The following is a 14,380-nucleotide window of genomic DNA, read 5'->3' as shown; positions in this document are numbered from 1 at the left end:
TATTCCGATTGTTTGTGGTCCTTAAGCGAAGTTTACGGTTGTTTTAAATTTATTTTTAAAAAAAGGGAACCTAGAATCATGAGTTTTGTTTGTAAGAATTACATAAAAAATAAAAGTTTTTAAAATAATTAATAAATCAGGAAATAGTCCCGTTCCCCAGTTCTCATGTTTGGACGTCAAAGAATAAAAAAAAAATAGTCCCGTTCCCCAGTTCCGTCAACTAACACGTCAAAACAAAGCCTCAAAATCGAAAAAAATAGGAAATGAACCCTTTTTCCATGTTCAAGTACCCATGTTTGGGATTTTTTTGCGTGGGTGTGCCTGTGCCCTGAGACAATGGAGGGCGGCCATTTCTCATGTTTGGACGTCAAACAATCCAAAAAAAATAGTCCCGTTCCCCAGTTCCGTCAACTAACACGTCAAAACAAAGCCTCAAAATCGAAAAAAATAGGAAATGAACCCTTTTTCCATGTTCAAGTACCCATGTTTGGGATTTTTTTGCGTGGGTGTGCCTGTGCCCTGAGACAATGGAGGGCGGCCATTTCTCATGTTTGGACGTCAAACAATCCAAAAAAAATAGTCCCGTTCCCCAGTTCCGTCAACTAACACGTCAAAACAAAGCCTCAAAATCGAAAAAAATAGGAAATGAACCCTTTTTCCATGTTCATGGAGTCTCAGCCACTTATGGGTTGGAGCTCTTTCTACGAAATAGATGAAGAACCATTTCCATTTACGTGCCAATTTTCTTACAGGTAAACTATGAAACTTCTGTTCTATATCTTGATGCCATGATGAAATAGGAAATGATACACTCAAAGCGAATTTGGTTACCTGTATCGGTGAATGGCTTCCAGTAGTGAATTTCATCCAAAAATTGTTTAACTTTGTTTACAAAAAAATAGACACGCGTAAATGTGTAGTCAAGTCAGCCAATGTGTTGTCGCTAATGTGTAGTCAAGTCAACCAATGTGTTGTCGAGCGACTGCTAGTTGCAAAATGTGTACTGAAGTCAACCAATGTGTTGTCACGCTCAAACTGTAATACGCATGCATGTCATTATGTGTTGTCAATTATGACAATGATGTATGCTGTACGCGTAAATGATTTTTGTTGGACCAACAATTTCCTTGCTTAACCAAACGAGTAGTTGATAATATTAATTGGTTAGTGACGGGTTACAACGAATTATATCGCATAATGAATACAAATAAATAAACAATGAATGTTTAGTCTTCATTTAGGTCTACATAGTGTGTTTTGAATGACATCAAGCTTGTGTATTCCTGCATTCTACTAATATATGGAATTGCCCATTGCTTTGCCTGAGAATAACAATTGGTTGACCACAACAGCGCTGGGGGCGGCAACGGACAATGGTCTTTCAAATAAACCTGTTGTACATGAACAAACATTATATCATGTGCTGACCGTGCCAAACGAACAAGCGAAGTCATTGCATAATTGTTACACTAACTATATTCAATGTACCTGAACAAAATGATTTCCAAACACGTGACCGACACATATGATGCGGTGGCCAGAAGAGTCAGGTGGTGGTTGACTTCTAAGAGGGAAAAATGTCATGCTTTGTTGTTGTGACAACGATACAAGGATTACGTTATACCGTGAAGCAATCACATATCCCATGTCTGTTATATCCATCCACTTGTCCACACTAACCTGAATGAACCAAACATACACATGTAAGTAATTTAAACATTGTTATTAAAAAAAATTAACCTAAAAACATACCTTTGAAAATCCATCAACAAGTAGGGACAACTTTAATTGTTCAAATCTCTCTGTGCCACCGAAGAGGTTCATGTACTCATGCGACCACCTGCCAAGTTCTTTAAGTAATTCATTCCGCACTAACGGCCACGAATCTTCCCCCATACCTAATAAAGCGCCAATGGACCGATATCCACAGTTACCGTCCGCTTTCACATCCACAACGTCACGAATGAAACCTTGAAAGAATGACGCAAATTGATCCAACATCGGGATGATCCTTGTTGGCTGACGCGGTTGAGAACATGATGCACTTCGTTTCACTGGAGAGTTGCTGCTTTGAACAGAATGAAAAGCATCAACATACTCCCAGTAAGACGGATCACGCTTTGTGGATGTTTGACTTCTTTTCATCGGTTTCTTCGGTGCACCTTTAGTGTTCACCTTTGATGGAGGAGGGCACATAGAGTTATGATCAGGGTATGCGATTTCTCGAAGTTTACTCTTCAGATTTACTTTGCCAGCCACATCAAGTTCATCAAACCTTTTAGATATGACCTCTATTTCTTCCTTGATGGTGACTTCCGTCTCACATAACCCTTGGTCTGAAAAGCAAAGTCTCCTCCAAAAAAGATGGACTGACTCCAATGGGATGCTGCTAGCAGTATACCTAGAAAGCTCACATGCACAAGGAAGCCCGTGCGTGCTTCTCATCACACAACCACAAGAAGAGAGATTGTTGTCGAGATAACGTAGACGGTCAATCTCAGAAGCAATCTGATTTAAAGCATCCCTCGAAACCATCCCAAGAAGCCTCTTGTATAAGGTTTTTTTATATACATGGCCAACCACATGCGTACTGGTTTCAAAGGATGCTTTAATTTCGACGTGTTGCAGCGTGATCATGTTGTTCATGGCATCCCAAACACTACATAGGTCTCCAACGCTATTTTGTAGTACTCTTTTGAGAGCCCAATGAGCTGATTCAACCCTACATTTAAAATACACAACAAACATGAAAATATACAACAATTAAATACCATTTAATATTAATCGTTACTAACAAATAAAATCAGTTGTTAATACCTGTTTGTTGTTGTGTTGCCTAGGTGCATGACCTTATTCGTCCATGCTGTAATAAATTTTTCCTTGTGGGGGATAATCCATGTGTCGTTAACATAGTCAACGAACATCGGCCAAGGCGAACAAGCAACTTGAAACTTCTGATATGACTCATGGAACTCGTATTCGGACGGACAATCAACCAAAGTACCCCAGTTATCCATTACATAGTCCCACGCATTTTTTTCCCCGATTAAAGATTTGCACTTCGCCTTCACATTCTTATCGATATGAAACATGCACAACAAATTAGTAGACTCGGGAAACACAGTTTTCACTGCATTCATCAGTGCTAGGTCTCTGTCAGTGACAATAACAAGAGGGAGGCGATCGTGTCTTAAAAATAGGCCTCGAAATCGTTCCAAAGCCCATACAATATTATTAACACGCTCAGCCTCCAGATATGCAAACCCAGCAGAGAATGTCATCGCCGTTGGTGTCACTCCAACAAAGTCAAGTAGTGGGAGTCTGTACCTGTTTGTTTTGTAGGTACTGTCTATAAAAAACACTAGATGACATGCATTGCATAACTTTACTGCATCTGGGTGACACCAAAACAGATCACGCACCACAACTTCATCCTTCAATCTATGCCAATGAATGTATTGATCACGTTCGAGAAGCTTCATCAGATGATGCATTTCGGTATCAGCTCCTCTTATTGAAGAACGATATGCACTTCTTGCATTGTAAATTTGCTTTATCGTGGTGTAACTGTTGGCATTGTGTTCCTTCAACGTTAGCAAGATGTTTTTCGGTTTCACCATCGACTTTGTCATATCAGCAATAATTTTCTTTTCTTCCTTAGTCAATCGCCCGGCGTATGGATGTCCAACTAAGGACTTCGCCAATTCATGATTATGAATCCCACAGATCAACTTCACCATCCAACCTTCCCCTCCACGCACTGGTTTCCCACGAAGCCTGAAGGGACAACCACATTTCCTACTCCCGGTGTCTTTTCTAACGAATTCTTTATTTCTACACTTGTACGTACCACTCCTTTCACACCCAATTAACACAAATGAACTTCTTCCTCTGCTACCGGTCTCTGTGTCAGATCTCATAATCACTGCAACAAATCCATTTTCATGGGCAACTGTTCGAGCCCATTGCAAAACATCATCTCGAGTAGCGAATACCTACAACGCAACCCTAACACATTAATTTTCGTACAAACCATCAATTCAACCAATGACTCAAATTATCTATGATTACCTGAGATGTATTAAAAGCATTTGAACAATCGACATGTGGTTCATTCACTCCACATTCTTCTTGATTATCATAATCATAATCCATATGAACTTCTTGTGACATCGCAAAGTCATACCTCCATTGATCTTCGTCCATCTTAAGGACATATGCATCATACACAAGTACATTCAAATTATCATATAACCACATCCAAAAATTTACTACACCTTAAATAACAAACATATTAATAGGACATATGCATCATACACGACTATATTAAAATTATCACTATATTCTAAATTTATAACTACATTATTTACTTAAACTAAACTTATCACTATAATAAACAACTAATAAAACATTTTTGTACCATTATACATTTAAGTTACCTAAATCATTTAATATTATACCATTATACCTAATTAAATTATCCACAACATATATAAAACAGAAATACAAAAAATTATAAAACAGAAATATATATATATATATATATATATATATATATATATATATATATATATAAAACAAAAAAATTATTAAATGAATTTTATTGTTATAAATTTTAATGTCCACAATATATAATGTCCACAATATATACCATTATACCTAATTAAACAAATAATCCATTATTAAACAAATATATATATATAAATTATAAAACATAAATAAAAAAAAAATCTAATAATTTAACACTTCCGGAAGACCTTCTTCCGGAAGTTACTGAGGCCCATTCCGGAAGAAGTGCTTCCGGAAGACACTTCCGGAACCACTTCTTCCGGTGTTGCCGGAAAACACATCCGGAAGACCGTCTTCCGGAAGTCACTGAGGCCCATTCCGGAAGAAGTGCTTCCGGAATAGGCCGCAGAAACTTCCGGAAGACGGTCTTCCGGATGTGTTTTCCGGCAACACTTCATCCGAAAAAAATTTCTTCCGCATACACATTTTTTTTACTACTTTTCTTCCGGAAAAGAAAAAAAATACCCATAAAAGCGTACCTCCGACAAAATAGGAAGAACAACAAAACTTCAAATACCGAACACGGGACCACCGAATCTCTAAATACTTCACGGGACCACCACCAAAATAGCGAAAGCGCAACCGGAAGAACACCAAAATAGCGAAAGCGCAACCGGAAGAAACAAAGCAGAAGAAAGCGAAAGCAGTAAAAAGAACCGAAGAAAGCGAAAGCGCAGTAGAAAGAAGCCTTTACGCGTTAATTTAAAGAAAATTACACAAGGGCAAAATCGTCATTACATACGCATTAAATATTATTTAATTTTTTTTTTTTAAAATCCCAGATCCCGAAGAAACTTCTTCCGGAAACTTCCGGATGACGATCTTCCGGACGAAGTTCGTGAGTACTTCCGGAATTCCCAAATTCTTTTTCCGGAAGAAGTATTTCCGTAAACTTTTCGGAACAAGCTTTTCCGGAAGGTTTCCGGAAATACTTCTTCCGGAAGAAGAATTGTTGAAGGGCAATTTGGCCACTTCACTGTTTGCTGGGTGCCCCAGCAATAATGCTGGGTGCACGTAGCAACTCCCATGTTTGTATCATAGGCTATACCAGAAAGTCATTAAAGCCCAAAACAATTTTGATGGCCCAATCAAGAGCTGGGCTTGCCCACAGTTATTTATTTCCATTGTTACCCCTTAACATGGTAACCCTAAAGCCCTCTCATATTGAAACCAGGGCAACATATATAAATACAAATCGCCACGCCGCTACGTTTTCTTCAGCTACATAGCTCCATCACTGCAGCATTAGGGTTTATCATCTGCTTCAATGGTAATGCCTTTTCTCCCTATCTCTTTCTCTTTCTCTATATGTTATTATACGATTCGTCGTTTTGACACGTGTGTTTAAATGGAACGCAGGGGAAGGGAACAGGGAGCTTCGGTAAGAGGAGGAACAAGACCCACACTCTCTGTGTGAGGTGTGGCCGCCGCAGCTTCCACCTCCAGAAGAGTCGCTGCGCCGCTTGTGCTTTCCCCGCTGCACGCACGCGGAAATGTAACTTCTTATTCTTCTTTCCTTCCTCAATTATCTTATTAGGGTTTATGTTTGGAATTGTTACCCTTACTCTTTGATTTATGATTAACGATTTCAGATAACTGGAGCGTCAAGGCAATTCGCAGAAAGACCACCGGAACTGGCAGGATGAGATACTTGCGTAACGTGCCTCGCCGTTTCAAGAGTGGCTTCAGAGAAGGTGCTTTCATCGTTTTCTATCATATAATTCTCTGTTCAGATTTTCAATCATTGTTTTTTTTGGGTTAGGAATTTGCTGATTGTGTGTTTTGGCCATCGTTTTATTAATATGATGTTTCTTTGGGGATTTTGGTTCAGGTACCGAAGCTGCACCAAGGAAGAAGGGAGCAGCTACCACTGCATAGACCTTTCAAAGATCGTTCTCGTTGGGTACGGATTTACAGGAATAGATTGCTTTTTGTGCTTTTGGCAAGTATTTTGGAACACTTATTTTTAGAGTCTCATTGCTTCTTTATCCCCCATTTAATTTGTAGTTGCTTTATATTCAACAAGACCATAAGACTTATTGATTGTTCACTTGGTTTTATGACATTTATAGTTTATGGTTTAAAACGGTTTTCAATTGGTGAATATTGGATAGAGTGGAAGACACCCCTAACTGGATATCCCACAATACTATACTAGGCATTTGTCATGAAATTTGCCAGTTTTAACAAGAGAGAAAGCTTTAATCTGCTGTTGGAAGTTAGTTTTGGTAACCTTGCTTGCTTCCACTCTGACCGCATAAACAGTTTTGTTCACTTGTTTCAGTGTGTACCCGAAAAACACAAATTTTTCTGATAATGTGCCTGAAATCAAAGTTAGTTTCTAGGTTTCTTTTATAATGTATAACTTGCATAATACACGGATATGCTGGATGTCTGATTGATTAGTGTCGTTAAATTAAGTGGCAATTATGTCTTTGGAGAACATTGGTGTCCTATTCTGCTAGAGCAATATTTTAATTTTGATGTCTTCATCTTAAGAGGCCATGTTTCACTAGTATACTAATCTGCCTATACTAAGAGCTTTTGTAATTTGGATTTGTTTTGCCCCCTACCTTTGTAAAACAAATGCTCCTGCTTTTAATAACTGAGGTTCAAAAGTTTGGGTAGGGATGAATTTCCATATATTCATGATTAGCTGCTATAGTTAGATCAGTATGCAGTGTTCCAAAATGATTATATGTACATACAGATTTCTTATTGGCATCGGTGCTTGGTAAAACGTAAAGCGTCTCCTATTCTATTTCGATTTGCATCTTGTCCTATATTTTAGATGTTTGCCAAGCAAAATTGTCATCTATAGGCTGGATAAGCACCTCGTATAAATTTGACATCAATTTGTCAATCTCAAAACACGTATAATATTGACTTTAATTATAGTAAGGGTTATGTTGTCATTTTATCATAAATTCTTCCTTGCAATTGTAATACTAGTCTTTGAAAAGATGATAAAAAGTGAGCAAGAGAAAAAATTGCAATTTTTCGAAAGAAAGCGATAAGAGAATTCTGAAATTGTCTGCGAAATTCTTTATTTTTTGCTTTATAGCAAAGATAAAATGCATTTGCATGGCGCTTTAAATACAGGACAAGATAGCATGTATGTTATACATAGATTTTTTAGTGCAAATCAAGCGTTGGATGATATAAAAGAATTATCATATTCTTTCGTCAAAGAAAAAAAGTTATCATGCCCTTGTTATTTCTTATTCTTATCAAACTCTTGTACACATTTCTACATTTCTCTCTTCTTTAATCTCATGTTTTAAAATCCAGACCGATTCGATTGTAAATTGGAGATTTGATTGGGTTGGGTTGATCATTTAATCATGTAGTTGATCTATTTTGACCCTATCGATTTAATGGTTGAACTGATAAGTTGATCTAATTGAACCGGTAATCCAAATTGATTAAACTGGTTGGATTAAAATTAATTATTTTTTAAAAATACAAAAATAAATTAAATGCACCAAAAAATTGAACTGAAGACTTGAAATTTATTTAGTGGATTAATTTATCATCAAACTTTTATGATTAATTATTAAACTTATAACACAATACTTAAACTTATATTTTATGTTAGACTTAATTGAATATTTTATCATTCAACTTTTATTATTTTATAAAATTTATCATACAAGTTTTATTTTTATAAATTTTACCACCTAGGGCTTTAATTTTTGTGCATTTTATGATTTTGATTTTTAACATGTTGTAACTATCATTAATATAGAAAGTGATTTTTCTCATCAGTTACAACCACATTGTAAAAAACTATTTTTCTAAGTCAATTATAACTACAACTAATATACAAAAATCTAGAAAAATATTTTTTTATTGTTTTGTTACTAACATGATAGTATTAAATTGTAAATTTTGCAAATTGTTGAAAGTTGTATAGTAAAATTTGTAAAAATAAAACTTAAATGGTAAAATTTGTAAAATAATAAAAATTCAATGGTTAAAATTTACAATTGAACATTTAGAGGGTGTTTGGTAAAATCTCGTTTTCAAATTAACAATCTCATTTTAGGTAAAATGAAAACGCGGTGAAAAAGAATGTAATTTTAAGTAAATTTAAAAATGTATTTTCTTTTGAAAATGTATTTTTAGTGTTTTTATTTCTTAAAAGCAGAAGTTAAATCAAACATGTTTTTAATCTTTTGGAAATGAAAACAACTTTCAAAAAATGAAACCAGAAAATGAAAATACAAATCAAACACACTTTTATGTTATTTGTATTGTTTTGTCTAGTAGTCACTATTCACTCAATAATCCATTAACTTATTATCTTGGTTAGGTGAATGTCCTATCTGATTTTTAAAGTTATCTTTTAACCATTATCTAGATTGCATTTTCTTGAATTCGAACCGAATCAGATCAAATTTAGGCTAAATTATAATTTTGATCCTCTAATTTTTCAAATTCATGATTTTGATTTTCATAATTTTTAATTGTAACATTTAGTCCCTCTACTTTTATAAATAGGCATTTTTGATCCCTTGTTAGATTATTAGCTAATAATTTGATTATTAGAGATATTAAATTAAATAAAAATCATCAATCATTAAAAAAAAAAACTTTAATAAAAGACTATTAATCCTATTGTGGTGTTGCTGCCGCTAGATATTCATGTAACTATAAAAGTCAAAAGGTGTTTGCAGGAGGAGAAGGAGCACAATATTATGGAGAATTGGGATTATTAATAATTTTTTTATGAATTTTTTTAATAATTAATTATTTTAATTAATTTATAATTAACTTTATAACTCAATTAATTGGAATTATTTGTTAATATTTATGAGGAGGATCAAAATCGTCAATTATAAAATTAGGGGAATTAAATGTTACAATTAAGAATTAAAAGAATTAAAATTGTAAATTTAAAAAAATAGGAACCAAAATTATAATTTAACCTAAAATTTATGGCAACAATTGGAGTTTTTTGCTTAAAAATATAAAAAAAATATTTACCCAAATAATACAACTCAAAAAATATTTATCACAATGATACAAAATAATGTAGAAAGTGAGAAATCGGTTTCCCAAACCAATTTTTCACTTGTTTTTTTAAATACTTTAAAAATTGGTTCCCCTAAACCAATTTTTCACTTGTTTTTAAATATTTTAGGAATTGATTTCTAAAGGGCCATTATCGTAAACGCGTTACGAAATGGGTTTCTAGTTTCATAATGTGAGTTTTTTTTTTTTTTACAATTATGTTATAAAATTGGTTCCCCAAAAACTGGTTTCATAAATGTTTTTTTCTTCTTATTTTTTTTATAATTGTTTTATTTTTTCCTTTTTAATTATCTATATTTATGTTTAAATTGAAAATAATTTTATTTTTATAACACTTTATATTATTTTTTAGAATACAATGAGATGATAAATTATAATAAATTTTTTTATAAATATTAAGAACACTTACACACATTTTGTTGAACACATCTCTTCATATATTTTATTTTCTAGCTTATATTTTCATTATTAAATATATCTATTTTAAAATATTTTACTAAAATGAAATAAATTTGATTTAAAAATTGTTCAGTTAAAAATAAAAACATTTAGTATTTAATTACTTTTACATTTTTAAAATAAAAAACATTGCATAACAGCTCACCCTAACATACATGTACTCTAATTGTATATCCAATTTTATTTTTTTAAAATATTGTCTATTTCTATTTCTTAATTTAAAAGTTCTTTTGATGCAATAATTGATTGATTGACCTTGAGTCCATAAACAGTGCTGTAATCTCATTACTAGCATAAAAATTATAAAATATTTTGATACCCAAACTTAAAAAAAAAAAAAAAAAAGAAGATAGAGTGTACTAGAAGTTAAGCATAAATCATAAAGACCGTTACTATTCTAATCATTTTGCATCTACTAATTTAATAGTAGTATTTTCTTAATCATTTTATAAAAAAAAATTAGATCACTTAAATAAATATATGTATTTTTATTTTAAAAAAATATATTTAACAAGTAAGAAAATTAACAAAAATATGATGTAAAAAAATTAAAATTATTCTTTTTTATTTCATTGATCATGTTTATTTTATTTTTTAATAAGAGTGTTATTTAATAGGTAAGATATTATATTATATTTTTTTAATTTGTATTTTTCCTAAAAATACATATTCATAGTCCATATAAGTAATAATTTTAATATACAACTTTGTATTGTATGAGTATTTAGATATTTAAATTGATTTTTTTTTCATAAACATTAGTTAAACAAACATATTTTTTGATATGATAGTCATAAATAAAACAAGAAATTTTTTTAACTAAATTTAAATACAATATAAATCATATGATAGTTCATACAATATTATTTTAGCTACATTAAGTTTGATTTAATGATTGATTATTTTTTAAAATATTATTCTAGATAAATTATATTTTTTTATAAATTAGTAAAATAAAAAATTAAAACAAAAAACCATTTAAAATACTTAAAAAACTGTAAGGAAAAAATAAAAACAATTTAAAAAAACAGTTTTGAAATTAATTCCTATAAACTGATTTCATAATGAGTTTAAAAAAACAGTAATTTAGAAATTAGTTAGGAAACCGATTTCTAAAGTAAAGTAGTGAAACAAATGAGAAATTAGGTTTGAGGGGAAAAGTATTTTATATTATTAGAGTAAATACTTTTTGAATTACATTATTGGACAAATAGTCATTTTTATTCCTAAATTTGTAATTCGTTGACAAATGCGTTCCTGACAGATGAAAATATAAAGTTTAGTTTCCGAAAATATAAAAAGTGTGACAAATACATTTGACTGCTAACTTTTCTATGTCACCGTTAATAAAATAACTTACATGACACAAAATGATGAATTTATCACTGAAATGATTGTCAACGTGACCATGTTGACTAGATTGGACAAAAATGTCAGTAAGATACTATTTTGGGACGTAAATATCAATCATTTTTTGTTAGACGAAAATATCAATATTTTTTATTGGAGGAAAATATCAGAATTTTTTTTTTGAACCTAAATGTCAGTACATTCCATTAGACAAAAAATGTTAATAAGTTATCATTATTGGACGAAAATATCAGTAATTTTTGATTGGACCTAAATATCAGTATGTTTCTATTGAACTAATTTGTTAGATCGATAATTTTGTTTCATTTAAGGATAAAATATAATTTTATGATAAATTTTTGCCATTTTCTATCACTACATATATAACATTATAATAATCACTTAAGAAATATATTCACAAACATAATTTAAGACAAACGTAATAATAACAATAATATTGGTTATCAATCATAATTTGTTTATTACAATTGGAATTATCCAAAATAAATATTGTACCAATTTACCAATATAAAACATTGTAACAATTTTCAAATTATGCTAAAAGATAAATATTTAATTTCTTCTAATCTTAGCTATTTTATTAACGGTGACAAATGGTAGTTAATGATTCAATATATTTGTCACATTTTTTACACTTTCAGAGATTAAATTTTGTATTTTTATCTTTCATGAACACATTTGTCAGCAAATTACACATTTAAGGACAAAAATGATTATTTACCCATTCATATTCCTAGAAAGTGGAAAGACGAAAAGTTAATAAAATATTATATGACAAATGTGTCTCTATGTTAGCAATCAGAGATAACCATGTTGATCATCATTTCAGTGACAAATCCGTCCTTTTATGTCACGTAGTTTATTTTATTAATGGTAACAGATGAAAGTTAACGGCTGGATATATTTGTTGCATTTTTTATACTTTCGGAGACTAAATTTTATATTTTCATCTTTGAGGGATACATTTGTTAACAAATTACACATTTAGGAACAAAAAATGATTATTTATCCATTCATATTCAGAGAGTGGGAAGACAAAAAGTTAATAAATTATCATATGACAAATATGTCCTTATGTTGACAATTAAAAATGATCACGTTGATAATCATTTCAATGACAAATTTTTCTTTTTATGTCATGTAGGCTATTTTATTAATGCTGACAAAAAAAAGTTAATAATCAGATGTATTTATTGCACTTTTTACATTTTTGAGAATTAGATTTTGTATTTTTATCTTGTAATAGAAACATATTTATTAGTGAATTATATGTTCGGTGATAAAAATAATTATTTATCTTATTTAGTTTTTTTTTTTTACATTTTTTGTTTGATAAAAAATATCCAACAATTGCGTGTTTGACTAATGAGTAGTGAGGACCGACACACGCATGTGACACTGTCAAATGTACTTAGACCCTATCATGACGGTCGCCACTAGCACCAGCCAACTCACTTAAGCACTAGTCACTATAGTCTATATATAGATAAGGGATATATCTGATAAGGGGAATAGGATATAGTATCTGATAATAATATTTCTTATTTATAAAATATAAAAGTTATAAAGAGAAAAATGGTTGAATAAAAACATTTTTCATTTAAAAACACGTGAAATATTAATCGAAGACAATATCACAATTTATAATAATTTAAAATGACTCACATGCTATGTTTAACTAATTTAATTAGACTACTTTAACTGTGAAATATTAATTTAGATTGTAGTAATAATCATATGTTAATAGTAAAAAGTAAAAGTTGTTTAAAAAGGAAATGATTAAATAAGTTAACCTATATTTATTATTTGTATTTCTTAAATGATTAAAAGTTCTTTTTATTTCTACGCAAATGATTAAAAGTTCTTATTTATCATGTTCCTTGTATTTGTAGCGAGAACAACTCTTTTTTTTTTAAAGGAGAACAACTCTTATTTTAAGAACATGACAAATGTAAATTTGGATTAGACAAGTATATAAAATATTTCTAATTCAAAATTAATTATTAATCACTTCACCATTTAAAAAATGTTTTTAACTATTTATTTTTGGAAATCCTAAAATTTCAGTATCATCCTAATTTATTCTTACCGGTTAATCCTCCTAAACTTTATTTTTTTTTTCAAATAAACACCCCAAAATTTTAGTTCCATCCTAATTTATTCTTAAATATGACTCCTTTTTTGCAAATAAAAAATCTTAAAATTTAGGGGATGCTTGATACAAAAGAATTTTTTTCACATTCAAGAATCATATTTTTTAGGAATCACAAAATTTAAGAATGGTGAATGTTAAAAATATTAAAATATGTTCAATTGGTGATGTATAATCTTGAAAAAAAAAATACACATTTAAGAATATGTGTGTGTTTATTTAGAAATATGCCAAAAAATGTTTCTATAGAATAAAAGCCTTTTACATTTAGTTTTTTTTTTAGTTTTAATATAACTTTCCTAGAAACGTTAATTGTTTATCACATTAGATGATTTAACAAGATTTTCATGGCAACAAAAAATTTCATAAAAAATGGTTTGTAACAAAAAAAGAAAAAATATATTAATGAATGGTTGACATTTAATATAAATAATTTAACATGTTAGAAAAGATAACTTATAAAGATTAGTTAGAATGAAATTAAAGTTTAAGATCTCTATGTAAAAGTGCAAAGGTTTTTTTAGTATCAATTGAAACAAAATTAAAATTTATGATATCTATTTACAAATTGGGTAAAATTTTAAAAACAAACAGGACAAAACTAAAGTTTAATCTATCTGTTTATAATAGAGGTAATGTTTAAGGACTGGCTAAGTGTTATTTTCTCTTTATTTTTTATTCTTTATCTCTTAAAGATAATATAATTACCTATTATTTGGTCATTTGAATATTAAGAAACGAAAGTATTATACATATTTGGTATTTTTACACACACAATTTAAATATTAAAAG

General features: G+C 30.5%; 1 protein-coding gene and 1 long non-coding RNA gene across 2 annotated transcripts; one reads left to right on the top strand and one right to left on the bottom strand.

Moving 5' to 3' along the window:
* Nucleotides 1-1,291: 1,291 nt before the first annotated feature.
* Nucleotides 1,292-1,551, bottom strand: LOC121173356 (uncharacterized). Its single transcript, XR_005888055.1, has 2 exons — nucleotides 1,489-1,551; nucleotides 1,292-1,391 (listed from the first exon to the last, which is right to left on the bottom strand). It is a non-coding gene; the product is annotated as an uncharacterized lncRNA (long non-coding RNA).
* A 4,158-nt stretch (nucleotides 1,552-5,709) lies between these two features.
* On the top strand, nucleotides 5,710-6,655 carry LOC100809899 (60S ribosomal protein L37-3). The gene is made up of 4 exons (XM_003543592.5): nucleotides 5,710-5,839; nucleotides 5,929-6,064; nucleotides 6,162-6,263; nucleotides 6,401-6,655. The coding sequence occupies exons 1-4, from the start codon at nucleotides 5,837-5,839 to the stop codon at nucleotides 6,445-6,447; spliced, it is 288 nt and encodes a 95-aa protein (XP_003543640.1). The 5' UTR covers nucleotides 5,710-5,836; the 3' UTR covers nucleotides 6,448-6,655.
* The last annotated feature ends 7,725 nt before the right edge of the window (nucleotides 6,656-14,380 follow it).

The sequence above is a fragment of the Glycine max genome, chromosome 13 (assembly GCF_000004515.6).
Source record: "Glycine max cultivar Williams 82 chromosome 13, Glycine_max_v4.0, whole genome shotgun sequence".
NCBI classification, from domain to species: domain Eukaryota; kingdom Viridiplantae; phylum Streptophyta; class Magnoliopsida; order Fabales; family Fabaceae; genus Glycine; species Glycine max.
This window is presented reverse-complemented; position numbering and strand designations above follow the sequence as displayed.

Coding starts and splice junctions, on each gene's coding strand:
- LOC100809899 (XM_003543592.5), top strand. Junction 6,065..6,161: donor CGCTGCACGCACGCGGAAAT/GTAACTTCTTAT, acceptor TAACGATTTCAG/ATAACTGGAGCGTCAAGGCA. Junction 6,264..6,400: donor CAAGAGTGGCTTCAGAGAAG/GTGCTTTCATCG, acceptor ATTTTGGTTCAG/GTACCGAAGCTGCACCAAGG.